Genomic DNA, 12,898 nt, shown 5'->3' with positions numbered 1-12,898 from the left:
TTTAATTATTTGTAAATTCTAAATATAAACTTATGAAATAAATTGTTAAATAAAAATTGCACGTCTATTATATGTTAATTATAATTTATCATCATATGTATCGTTATATTTATATTAAAAATATTAATATTTCTACTTTATTATAATAAATAAACATTTATATTATGTATTTATTAAGTATATAATTTGTTGTATTTTAAAATATTATAATAATGTTATATTTAGATTATTTAATGTATAAATATTTTATTTTTATTGTATAATTTATTTATTTATAATTATATTTATTTGTCATATTACTGCTATTTTAATTATACTTGTACATTTCAAATATATAAATATTTATTATATATTTATTATGTTTATAATTTGTTATATTTTTTAAAAGATTATTATATGTATGAATATTTTATTTTTATTATAAAAAATATTTATAATTATATTTATTTGTCATAAATATTTCAAATAAAAATGTATCAAACTAAATAAATTAAATAAAGAAATTACACATTTATATTATATTTTCATATTTATCACGTATTATGTTTCAAATTATTTATTTATATTATTAATAAATGAATAAAGCGGTAACACTTTACAATAAGGTTCATTAGTTAACATTAGTTAACCACATTAGTTAACATGAACTAATAATGAACTGCACTTATACAGCATTTATTAATCTTTGTTAATGTTAATTTCAACATTTACTAATGCATTATTAAAATTTTGTTAACATTAGTTAATGCAGCGTGAACTAACATGAACAAACAATGAACAACTGTATTTCCGTTAACTAACGTTAATAAAGATTAGTAAATACAGTAACAAATGTATTGCTCATGGTTAGTTCATGTTAGTTAATACAGTAACTAATGTTTAACTAATGAACCTTATTGTAAAGTGTTACCAATAAAGCTTTAGTTGTACTAAAAGGCCTTTTACATGCTAAGACATTTGCGTGTGAAATATGATACAGTAAGCTTTATAAAGTTGAGATAACGTTGACTTCAAAGTGTTTTCTAACACACAGTCTAATCTTTATGACCTATCACAAGCCATTTTATGCCTGTAGTGGGCGTGGCCTGTCGAATTGTCTCCGCCCACCACATCACAGGTTTCAGATTACAGTGACCTCGCCTGCTCTCATGATTCTCTTGACCTTCACCGACTGACTCAGGATCAGTTTACATCCATTATTATAAGCAGTTAAATCCGGTTATGTGAGGGAGTCATTGAACACCTGTGAAGGTATGAGTGTCCAATGCCTGTGTCCTTTGTTGAGGATTTTATTCTTCCGTTTGCCACGTTTCGTCTCCTGGGAAAAGTGGTCACCTGATCTTCTCTAGACCAATGAGATTATCCAGTCAGAGTGGGCGGAAACTGAGTAGAGTCTACATCTATGGAACTCTGGTCCGTTGAGTGGTTAGTTCCATGCCGTTGGATGTCAGCGCACAAAGAAGGCCTCTGCCAAACTTTTTAAAGGTTGTTGACCGATACTGAACCAACCAAGTTTGTCAGTGTGGTGATGCTCGTTGTTGTGTTTCTGTAGACCACGGTGGATTTGGACAGAGAGGAAGGAGAAGAATTAGAAGAGAACATGGAGACGTACGACGACAGCAGCTCGAGTCCTTCAGGAACCCTGAGGAACTACCCGCTCACCTGTAAGGTGCTCTACTCATACAAGGTAAAAGACTCATAAATAAAGATGTAATTAAAGATGAGTTCAAATAAAATATAAATATTAGATGGAAAAACTTCAACTTTAAACAAGTACTAGCATAAAAACAAATTTATAATAAATATTTATCATGTATTAATATAATTTTATGTATTATAAATAAATATAAAAATTATAAAGTTTTTATTGATTATAAATTAAGCATAAAATACTACTAAGTAGTATTTATGTAATTTTATTCAACATTTATTACAAATAAAAAATTGAGTTTAAATTTTTTTTTATTTAGAAAAAATATATAACACAATGTTAAATTGATACACTATAAATATTTACATACAAGCTTCTATTTTAAAAAAATGACAGTCTTGATCTCACTTTTTTTATAAACGCATTTTCTAAATCAATAAATGCAAAATGTTAAAGGACATTTATTTATTTATTTAAAATCACATTTAACTGGCTAAAAAATGGCTATAAAAATGTTTTATTTTAATTGAAATAAAGCTGAAATAAAATTTGAATATTAGATAAGAAAATAAAAAACTAATAAAAAATGAATTTATAATAAATATTTATCATGTATTAATATAATTTCATGTATTTTAAAGAAAAACAAAAAAGTTTCAAAAGTTTTTATTTATTTATAATAAATTACACAATATTATATTAAGAAACTATAAATATTTAAACTGAAAAATCTGTTTTGTTTATTTAAATAAAGGTGAATTTAAATAAAATCTAAATATTAGACGAAGAACTTTAACTTTAAAAACGTACGCTAGTATAAAAAACAAATTTGTAATAAATATTTATCATGCATCAATATAATTTCCTGTATAATTAATAAAAATAAAAACAAAAAAGTTTCAAAAGTTTTTTTATTTATAATAAATTATGCATAAAATTATTTTTATAAAAATGTTTACAAATTACAAATAAAAATGGGGTTGTTATTTTTATTTATAATAAATTACACATTATTATATTAAGAAACTATAAATATTTAAACTATTAAAAATCAGTTTTATTTAAATAAAGGTGAATTTAAAATATAAATATTAGATAAAAAACTTCAACTTTAAAAACATACTCGTAAAAAAAATGAATTTATAATAAATATTTATTAAGTGTTAATAAAATTTCATGTATTATAAATAAAAATAAAAACAAAAAAGTTTCAAAAGTTTTGTTTTTAATTATAATAAATTATGCGTACAATTTTTTTAAAGTAATATTTATGTTATAAAAATGTTTATAACGTGTTATTGATTTAACATTTATTACAAATAAAAATATGTTTTAAAAATGGGTTTATTTTTATCTATAATAAATTCGATCAATAATAATAACTATTAGATAAAAACGTCAACTTTAAAAATGTATACTAGTAAAAAACAATTATAATATTTATCATTAATTAATATAATTTCCTGTATTACAAAGAAAAAAAATTATTTATAATATACTATGCATTAAATTTTATTTTAAAATAATACATATGTATTTATGTTTATAGAAATGTTCATGTATTAATTAAATTTTATTACAAATAAAAAATTCCACAATATTATATTGAGGAACTATAAATATTTAAATAATAGCTCCTATTTTGAAAAAGTAAAAGCATTCACTTTAGTTATTTATTTAAAGTTGTAAGCTAAAGTAGTAGGTTGAAGTTAAAATAAGTTAAAGTAAAAGTACTAAAACAAAAACCTGAAAAATATAAATATTTAGATAATTTATTAAAAAAAAGAGACAAAAACATTTTTAAAAATTACTAAAATGGAAATAAGAAAAAAACTGAATTCAAATATTAATAAAAACTATAATACCATATTATATAAATAATACTAAAATATAATTTAATAAACCTCAAAAGCGTCTCTTCAATGCTTTACACAAGTTACCATCTGGCACTCTGGCTTTGCTTGATTTATAATATTGATTTTTTTTGTTATCACAAACATGACCTTGTTAAGATAAGCAATAAGCAATAACATTAGTCCAAGGTCTCTGTTGATCACATCTTTTCTCCTACTTGCTCAGCAGCTTGGCTTATGAATATTAATTGTATTATAAGGCATTAATATAACATGATGTCAGTAGTTGGTTGTAATAGTTGGCTGCAATTTACCACACATTTATTGTCTCAGTGTAGCTGGTTATTACAGGTTGTCATTTTCATTGCGTGCTTCATATTTTTATCCGTCAATCTGCAGTCAAACTAAATTGTAATGATTATCTACAAAAACAAAACACAATGTTGGAGTCAGTTAAAATGGTTGATACACACTCTTGCATTTGACTGCATCATTCTCTTGTTTATAAAGGTTGTGTCTAAAAAAAGCTGATTTCTGGAGAAATATTAACCTGCACAGTTGACCTTGCATTGCTCAATAGTCTTTTTCCCTTTCTCTTTTTCTCTCAGGCCTCTCAGCCCGATGAACTAACAATCGATGAGCATGAGATGTTGGAGGTTATAGAAGATGGAGACATGGAGGACTGGGTGAAGGTAAATCAATCAAACGTTGCTTATTTCAGCAGTTCAACACAACCTGCTCAAGCTTCATTTAGTTACACTTAGGGGTGTGCAATATAAGTCTGCAATAATATCGTAATTGTTGTTTTAATGCTGTTCAATTTGACATTTGCATTATGCAAACATAACACACTTAAAGGGATGGTTCGGAGTAGAATTGACTTCATTGCTATGCACTCCGAAGCCCATCTAAATACCCCATCCGAAGTTTTTTTTACCTTAGTAGAACATTTATGGAGATATTAGAGTTTTTCGAATTGCTTGTTACAGCAGTGAATGGTACATGTGATGTATCTCGTAAATTGCACCACTAAACGTGCAAGTAATCTTACCAAACTTGTACAGTAGTGTAAATAGGTTATGTACTCACAAAACGCTGCATCGGAACATTTGTAAGTCCACCATGAGTGTTTTAAAAACACGTTTTAGCCGATCCCTACTAGTCTCAGAAACTACAAGTCGATGTCACTTCCCTGGTTTGAAAAAAGCACGTAAAAGTCCTCCTACTACATCTGTGTGCATGTCAACTTGTAGGAGGACTTTTACGTGCTTTTTTCAAACCAGGGAAGTGACATCGACTTGTAGTTTCTGAGACTAGTAGTTCTCGGGTAAAACGTGTTTTTAAAACACTCATGGTGGACTTACAAATGTTCCGATGCAGCGTTTTGTGAGTACATAACCTATTTACACTACTGTACAAGTTTGGTAAGATTACTTGCACGTTTAGTGGTGCAATTTACGAGAAACATCACATGTACCATTCACTGCTGTAACAAGCAATTCGAAAAACTCTAATATCTCCATAAATGTTCTACTAAGGTAAAAAAAACTTCGGATGGGGTATTTACATGGGCTTCGGAGTGCATAGCAATGAAGTCAATTCTACTCCGAACCATCCCTTTAACGAGTGTGTGTATATATTACATGATGCAGTCTATAAATGAGGTTAAACTAGTGCATGTACGCATTAGAGTACGTTCTTTCACTGCATGATTCAGTCTGTTAAAATGCTTTTAGAATGATCACATAATTCAAGATTTAGGAGCAGAAATTGCTATATTTAAATCATTTCATATGCAGTAAAAAAGGTTTTAGGACAAGGTTTTGATCAGTGTTGGGGATAACGCATTACAAGTTACGCAAGTTACGTAATAATTTTACCTTTTCCAAGTAACTAGTAAAGTAACGCATTACTTTTTAATTGACAAGAAAATATCTGAGTTACTTTTTCAAATAAGTAATGCCATTACTTTTTCCCCATTTATTGATTGAAAGCTCTCCTGTCCCCATGTTGAGAGAAATTGTGAGTAAGATGTTACTTTAGTTCTAGAATAAATGTGAACATGCATTAATTCATCTCACTCACTAAAAAAAACAGATACAGTATTCCTCAAAATGAATAAAAACAGTGAAATTCAACGCAAACCTGCAATAGTTAAATATGTTAAATAATACAAATATCCTTTATGTATTTCATCCCATTTTATTAACCGATGGCTTTGCTGCCGGCCTTCAATGATCCAATTCATCCATACAAAAAATAATTAAGATAATCAAACCATTGTTTTCCTTTTTATTTTTTTATTGCTAAAGAGTTGACATTTTTTCTTCTGCGGTCTACTATACAGACGTCAATTTACTTTTCTCTAAGCCTGAGGCTTTTGGTGTAAAAAGGCTTTTCCATTTGCCAAAAATAGACATTTTTATATTATAAACAAACAAGCAAGCCCTGCCCAGATTTAAAAAGTAACGCAAAAGTAACGTTACGCATTACTTTCCATAATTAAGTAATATAATTAGTTACTTTTTAAGGGAGTAACTCAATAATGCATTACTTTTAAAAGTAACTTTCCCCAACACTGTTTGTAACTGCAGTTTAAAGCATTTCATGACTCTCTAAGCTGCATTAAACTGTGTAAATACATCTAAATGCAAAGATTAATTTAGTTGATACTGATTTCATTTTGTATTATTATTATAATTGAATAATTACATGTAAGAATTTGATTTAAAAGATGATGCACATAAGATACTTATTTGAAAAAAAAAAAAAAAAAAAACATTAAAAATCTTACTTGGTAGTGTATCAAGAAACCAGCCTTAAAACAAATCAGGTCTAAAAAATGATAAATGATTTTACATTTCTGAAAGAAACTATTTTGTTTAGGATGGATGCAGTACATTTATTAAAAGTGACTAGTACACTGTAAAAAAAACTTAAAGTAAGTGTTTGAGCTGCCTTCAAATGTAATGTTTAGTCAATGTGAAATGTTAAGTTGTACTACGTGACAACTTGGATATTTGAGTTGAGTAAACTTAAAATTTTAAGGCAGCACAAACACTTACTTTTTTATGTTTTTTTTTTTTTTTTTTTACAGTGTACAGGCATTTATAATGTTACAAAAGATTTACATTTTGAACATTAAGTTCTATTCATCAATGAATCCCAAAAAGAAATGTTTCTTGAGCAGAAATTAGAATTTAAAATGAGGTTTTTGAAGGATCATGTGACACTGAAGCCTGGAAACTCACAGCACATGCAATAAACAAGTTTACTGCATTAATTCACTGTGAACTGAGCCGTTTTGAGGCATGAAAAACACTGGATCATGAGCTCATCACCTGAACGAAGTGCGTGCTGCGCTTTGAAGCGCACAGTGAAAACAGACTTGATGAAGGGATTAAGCCATATAACTTTAAAGACCATTTATGTTAGAACAGTAAGTTTAAATATATTTAAAAAACTACACTCTTTGCCCAAAAGACCTATCGTTTCATATCGTTATGTGACCACGATGATCTCACGATACTGATAATACCATTACATCCCTAGTTGATGATTCTTTCTATAATTTGATGATTCTTTCAGCTCTGTTTAATACATTTACATTTTTTTGAAAAAAAATTGATTGAAGTCTGCAGATACTATTTGGTGACTGCTACTAAATGTTGTAATGGTTGCTTTTAGGCGCGGAATAAGACTGGTCAGGTGGGCTACGTTCCAGAGAAGTACCTGCAGTTCCCCACATCCAACAGCGTACTGAGCATGCTCCAGTCCCTCGCCGCTTTGGACGCACGGTCACACTCCTCCAGCAACTCCACTGAGCCTGAGCTGGCATCAGGCAGCTTCAACGGAGACAGCAGCAGTGAGTCACTCACACACACACACACACAGAGAGAGAGAGAGAGAGAGAGAGAGAGAGAGAGATGGGTGAATGCTGATGGTTTGTGTGTGTGATGATGAGTCACAATGCATTTAAATGACCTTTATTAATGAAAATGTGTCATGGTACTACTGTGTGTGTGTGTGTGTGTGTGTGTGTGTGTGTGTGTGTGTGTGTGTGTGTGTGTGTGTGTGTGTGTGTGTGTGTGTGTGTGTGTGTGTGTGTGTGTGTGTACCTGGTATTCATCACGTTGTGGGGACCAAATGTCCCCACAAGGATAGGAATACCAGTAGATTTTGACCTTGTGGGGACATTTCTCAGGTCCCCATGAGGAAACAGGCTTATAAATCATGCACAATGAGTTTTTTTGAGGAAGTAAAAGTGTGCACAATCTCCTGTGAGGGCTAGGTTTAGGTGTAGGTTAGGTGTAGGGCGATAGAAAGTACGGTTTGTACAGTATAAAAACCATTACGCCTATGGAATGTCCCCATAAAACATGTAAACCCAACGTGTGTGTGTGTGTGTGTGTGTGTGTGTGTGTGTGTGTGTGTGTGTGTGTGTGTGTGTGTGTGTGTTTGTGTGTGTGTGTGTGTGTGTGTGTGTGTGTGTGTGTGTGTGTGTGTGTGTGTGTGTGTGTGTGTGTGTGTGTGTGTGTGTGTGTGTGTGTGTGTGTGTGTGTGTGTGTGTGTGTGTGTGTGTGTGTGTGTGTGTGTGTGTGTGTGTGTGTGTGTGTGTGTGTGTGTGTGTGTGTGTGTGTGTGTGTGTGTGTGTGTGTGTGTGTGTGTGTCTGTTTTTGGACATAGTTCTACGTTTTGTTTTGTTTTGTTTGTGACTGGTTTGGGTTCTCACAAACATGGAGAACTTGGAAGTACATGACCAGTCAAAATTTTTTGGACAGTTAAGAAGTCTCTTCTGCTCACCAAGCCTGCATTTATTTGATCTGAAATACAGCAAAAGCAGTAATATTTTGAAATATTTTTGCTGTTTAAAATACCTGCTTTCTATTTGAATGTATTTTAAAATGTAATTTATTCCTGTGATCAAAGCTGAATTTTCAGTATCATTACTGCAGTCTACAGTGCCACACGATCCTTCAGAAATCATTCTAATCTGCTGATTCGCTGTTCAAGAGCTTTTATTATTATTATTATCAATATTTAAAACAGTTGAGTACATTTTTTTCAGGATTCTTTGATCCAAAGTTTAGCATTTATATGAAATAAAATGCTTTTTGTAACATTATACACTACACCATTCAAAAGCTTGGAGTCAGGATCATTTTGGGGAAAAAAATATTAAAAAATTATTACTTTTATTTAGCAAGTATGCTTTAAATTGATCAGAAATGATGATAAAGCATTTATAATGTTACAGAAGATTTCTATTTCAGATAAATCCTGTTCTTATGAACTTTCTATTCATCAAAAAAACCTGAAAAAAATCTACTCAGCTGTTTTCAACATAATAATAAATGTTTTTGAGCAGCAAATCAGAATATTAGAGTGATTTCTGAAGGATCATGTGACACTGAAGACTGGAGTAATGATGCTGAAAATTCAGCTTTGAAATCACAGGAATAAATGACATTTTAAAGTATGTTCAAATATTTTAAATAATAAAAATATTTATTTTTTGCTGTACTTTGGATCAAATAGATGCAGGAAGAGACTTCTTTGAAAAAAAAACTTTAAAATCTTACTTGGTAGTGTATCAGGCAATCAGCCTGGAAAAAAATCAGGTCTGAAAAATAATAAACCATTGGACATTTCTGAAAGAAACAATTTTGTTAATCATGGATGCAGTCAATTTATCAGGCATTAATAATGTTACAAAAGATTTACATTTTGAACGTTAGGTTCTATTTATCAAAGAATCAAAAAATAAATGTTTCTTGAGCAGAAATTAGAATGATTTCTGAAAGATCATGTGACACTGAAGACTGGAGTAATGATGCTGAAAATTCAGCTTTGATCACAGGAATAAATTACATTTTCAAATATATTCAAATAGTAAACAATTAATTTAAATTCTAATAATATTTATCTGTTTTTATCCTCTTTTGGTCAAATACATGTAGCCCTGGTGAGCATAAGAGACTTATTTTAATTCAATCTTACAGACCTCAAACATTTATCAGACAAAAACTCCATACAACAGTTTTGAAACTTGCAAGTTGTGACCTTCAACAGTACATGCCATTGTAAAGACTGTAAGTCTGTCCCTCACAGACGCGTTTTTACCTGCATAAATTCAGTCTGCCGTCTAACCTGACCGAGGTACAGTTTATTAATAACCCATTTCTTTTCTTCTTTATCTCTCCCAGTGAGTTTTGTCAAGGCCATGTACGACTACGAGGGTCAGACGGATGACGAGCTGTCATTCCCTGAGGGAGCCATCATCCGCATCCTCAACAAGGACAACCAGGAGGACGACGGCTTCTGGGAGGGCGAGTTTAACGGTCGGGTGGGTGTCTTTCCGTCCGTTCTGGTGGAGGACCTGACAGCCTCAGAAAACGGAGACACTCACTGGGGAACAGACACACAGGTATTGAGACTCTCTGTCCACACATATTGTGTTTTTCTGAGTGGGTTTGACGTTGATTACAGGCGTGGCTGCTTCCTTCCTGTAATTAACATCATCCGGCCACATCAAAAGCCTCATTATCCTGATGGAGCTAATTATGTAAATACAGTCATAATAAAACTGTACTTTAATCATATGATTCATGACTTGATTAAAATAATAGTAAATGTGTTCTTTGACAGTTGAATACTTTAATATGATTACAAATTTTATATAATTTAATATAACACTTTAATGTCTTTAAATGTTTGAGATTGGAAGGATTTTTAAATGTTTTTGGAAAAAAAGACTTTTATTCTCACCAGGCCTGCAATTATTTAATTATAAATCCAATAAAAACGGTAAAATTGTGAGATATTATTACAATTTAAAATAAATGATTTCTATTTGAATATGTGTTAAAATGTAATTCTGCAATCAAAGCTGAATTTTCAGCATCATTACTTCACATAATGTCACATAATCCTTCAGAAATCATTCTAATTTGCCGATTTGCTGTTCATCAGTGTTGAAAACATTTGTGCTGTTTCATATTTTTGTGGAAATCCTGATGCGTTTTGTTTCTCATGATTCTTTGATGAATATAAAGCTAAAGAAAACAGCATTTATTTGAAATATAATTTTTTATGACATTATAAATATCTATTGATTATTTTTTATGAATTTTATTAGATTTTTAATTCATTTAACAGATTTTTATTATTGTATTGTATTTATTTATTGTAAATATGCCAATGTAGTTTGTCATTTTTATTTCAGTTTTAGTTATTTTTGTGAATAAATAAAAACTTTTTTCAGTTAACATTTATTTTATTTCAAGTGGTTTTAGGTTTAGTTTAGTAATAACCCTGCCGTGTTTTTTTTTATTAAATATAATAAAATAATAATAATAATAATAATGAATTAATATAATATAATTTAAAATATATAATTATTAAATATTAAAAATATTATGAACTTTTAAATATATACATTTAAATGATATAATTATTTATATAAATTATATAAATATTTTCATTTTAAAAAGAGAATTTATAAATATATATCACAATAACACAATTCTATAAAAAATATAATTATTAAATATTTTAAAATATGAACTATTTCAATAAGTATATACATTTAAATGATATAATTATTAGGATATAGATGATATAAAAAAAAATCATATATATAATTATATATAAACAGATATTGATAAGTGTTTTTATCTGAATTACTTCAATTGCAAATGTTGCTCACTAATTTATTAAAGTTATTTTAATATTTTATATATTTTAAACATTTTATAGAGAGATTTTTTATCTGTGTGAATCCCATGAAATCTGTCAGTAACATATACAGACCATACTTTATCAAAAAATAACTTAATATGATTCAGAGTTTTCTATAATTTAATAAAACACAGTATACTGCTGCTTAAACATTTGAGGTTAGTAGGAGTTTTAAACTTTTTTTGGCCTGCAATTATTTACTAAAAAATGCAGTAAAAACTGTTACATTGTGAGATATTATTACAATTTAAAATAGCTGATTTCTATTTGAATATGTGTTAAAATGTCATTTATTCCTGTGATCAAAGCTGGATTTTCAGCATCATTACTTCAGTCTTCAGAGTCACATGATTCTTCAGAAATCATTCTAATGTGCTGATTTGCTGCTCATCAGTGTTAAAAACATTTGAAGTCATGATACATTTTATTTCTCATGATTCTTTGATTAATATAAAGCTAAAAAAACAGCATTTATTTGAAATCTAATTTGTTTGTAACATTATAAGTGTCTTTACTGTCACTTTTGATCATTTAAATGTGTCCTTGATGAATAAAATTTTTTTATGAATTGAACTTTAGTGTATATTAACATAATCTGACATTGAGAGGATCAAACAGTTTTCACAAGGCTTGGCAAGGATACGCTGACTTAGCAAGCTAACATGCGTTGTCGTTCCCAGGTGTCCCCGTGCCAAAGGCTTCATTCATCACTTCCTCCTCTGCCGCTGTACGACCAGCCGCCCTGCAGTCCGTACACCAGCCCAGAGACCAGCAGCGCTCCCTCGCTGCCCCGCTCACCGTCTGTCAACGGAGAACACAAACTGCCCATCCCACAGAAAGCTGCCGTTCATAGTAAGACACCAGTCACTGCAAATATGACCCAGATTAATTTGAGTCTGGGAATGATTTAACTTGAGACTGTTTTTCTTTTGGTTTAGATCACAATTCCAGCTTAAGTCCGGAGAGCCCAGGATTCTCTCAGCCGCTGAGACTCACTCCGGACGGATCCGGCCCTGGAAAACTCAGACCTGTATGTTAACAATTTAGTGCTACAGATATGCATCGTCTCAAATGTGTTTGTTTTTACTTGTTTTGTGAACATCCTGCATTTTATGTGAAAAATGTTGCCATTTCTGGTGTTATTTTAGTATGACTGAGATACTTTTGAATTTTTATTTTTCTAACATTTTTTATTTTTTTTTATTTTACTTTTTAATTTTTTTATGTTTTAATTAGATTTTTAATTAAATTATTACATTTTTACTTTATTATTTTCAATAGTCATTTTATTTTGTATTTTTTGTCAGTTTATTTATTTATTTATTAAAAATATGCCTACATTGTTTTTATTTCAGTTTTAGTAAGTGAATCAAGTAAAACTAAATACAAAACTAGCTACTCGCTGAAATATTTATATGTATTTTTTGTAATTGATTTTATTTGAAGTAACAATTTTTTATATATACTTGGCAGTTTCTTATATTTAAAAAAAAAAAATATATATATATATATATATATATATATATATATATATATATACATATATATATATATATATATATATATATACATATATATATATATATATATATATATATATATATATACATATATATATATATATATATATATATGTATATATATATATATATAT

The 12,898-nt window shown here is 29.3% G+C and overlaps 1 protein-coding gene across 2 annotated transcripts in view; it reads left to right on the top strand.

Annotated features, from left to right (window-relative positions):
• LOC141345229 (F-BAR and double SH3 domains protein 2) overlaps positions 1-12,898 on the top strand; it is a 140,105-nt gene that overhangs the window by 123,690 nt on the left and 3,517 nt on the right. For both annotated transcript variants that reach the window (XM_073850117.1, XM_073850116.1), the window contains 6 exons: positions 1,553-1,687; positions 4,113-4,196; positions 7,192-7,369; positions 9,711-9,931; positions 11,925-12,096; positions 12,183-12,274. In XM_073850117.1, coding sequence (XP_073706218.1) covers positions 1,553-1,687; positions 4,113-4,196; positions 7,192-7,369; positions 9,711-9,931; positions 11,925-12,096; positions 12,183-12,274 — 882 coding nt within the window. The remainder of the gene's footprint in view (positions 1-1,552; positions 1,688-4,112; positions 4,197-7,191; positions 7,370-9,710; positions 9,932-11,924; positions 12,097-12,182; positions 12,275-12,898) is intronic.

Source organism: Garra rufa, chromosome 11, assembly GCF_049309525.1.
Source record: "Garra rufa chromosome 11, GarRuf1.0, whole genome shotgun sequence".
NCBI classification, from domain to species: Eukaryota; Metazoa; Chordata; class Actinopteri; order Cypriniformes; family Cyprinidae; genus Garra; species Garra rufa.
This window is presented reverse-complemented; position numbering and strand designations above follow the sequence as displayed.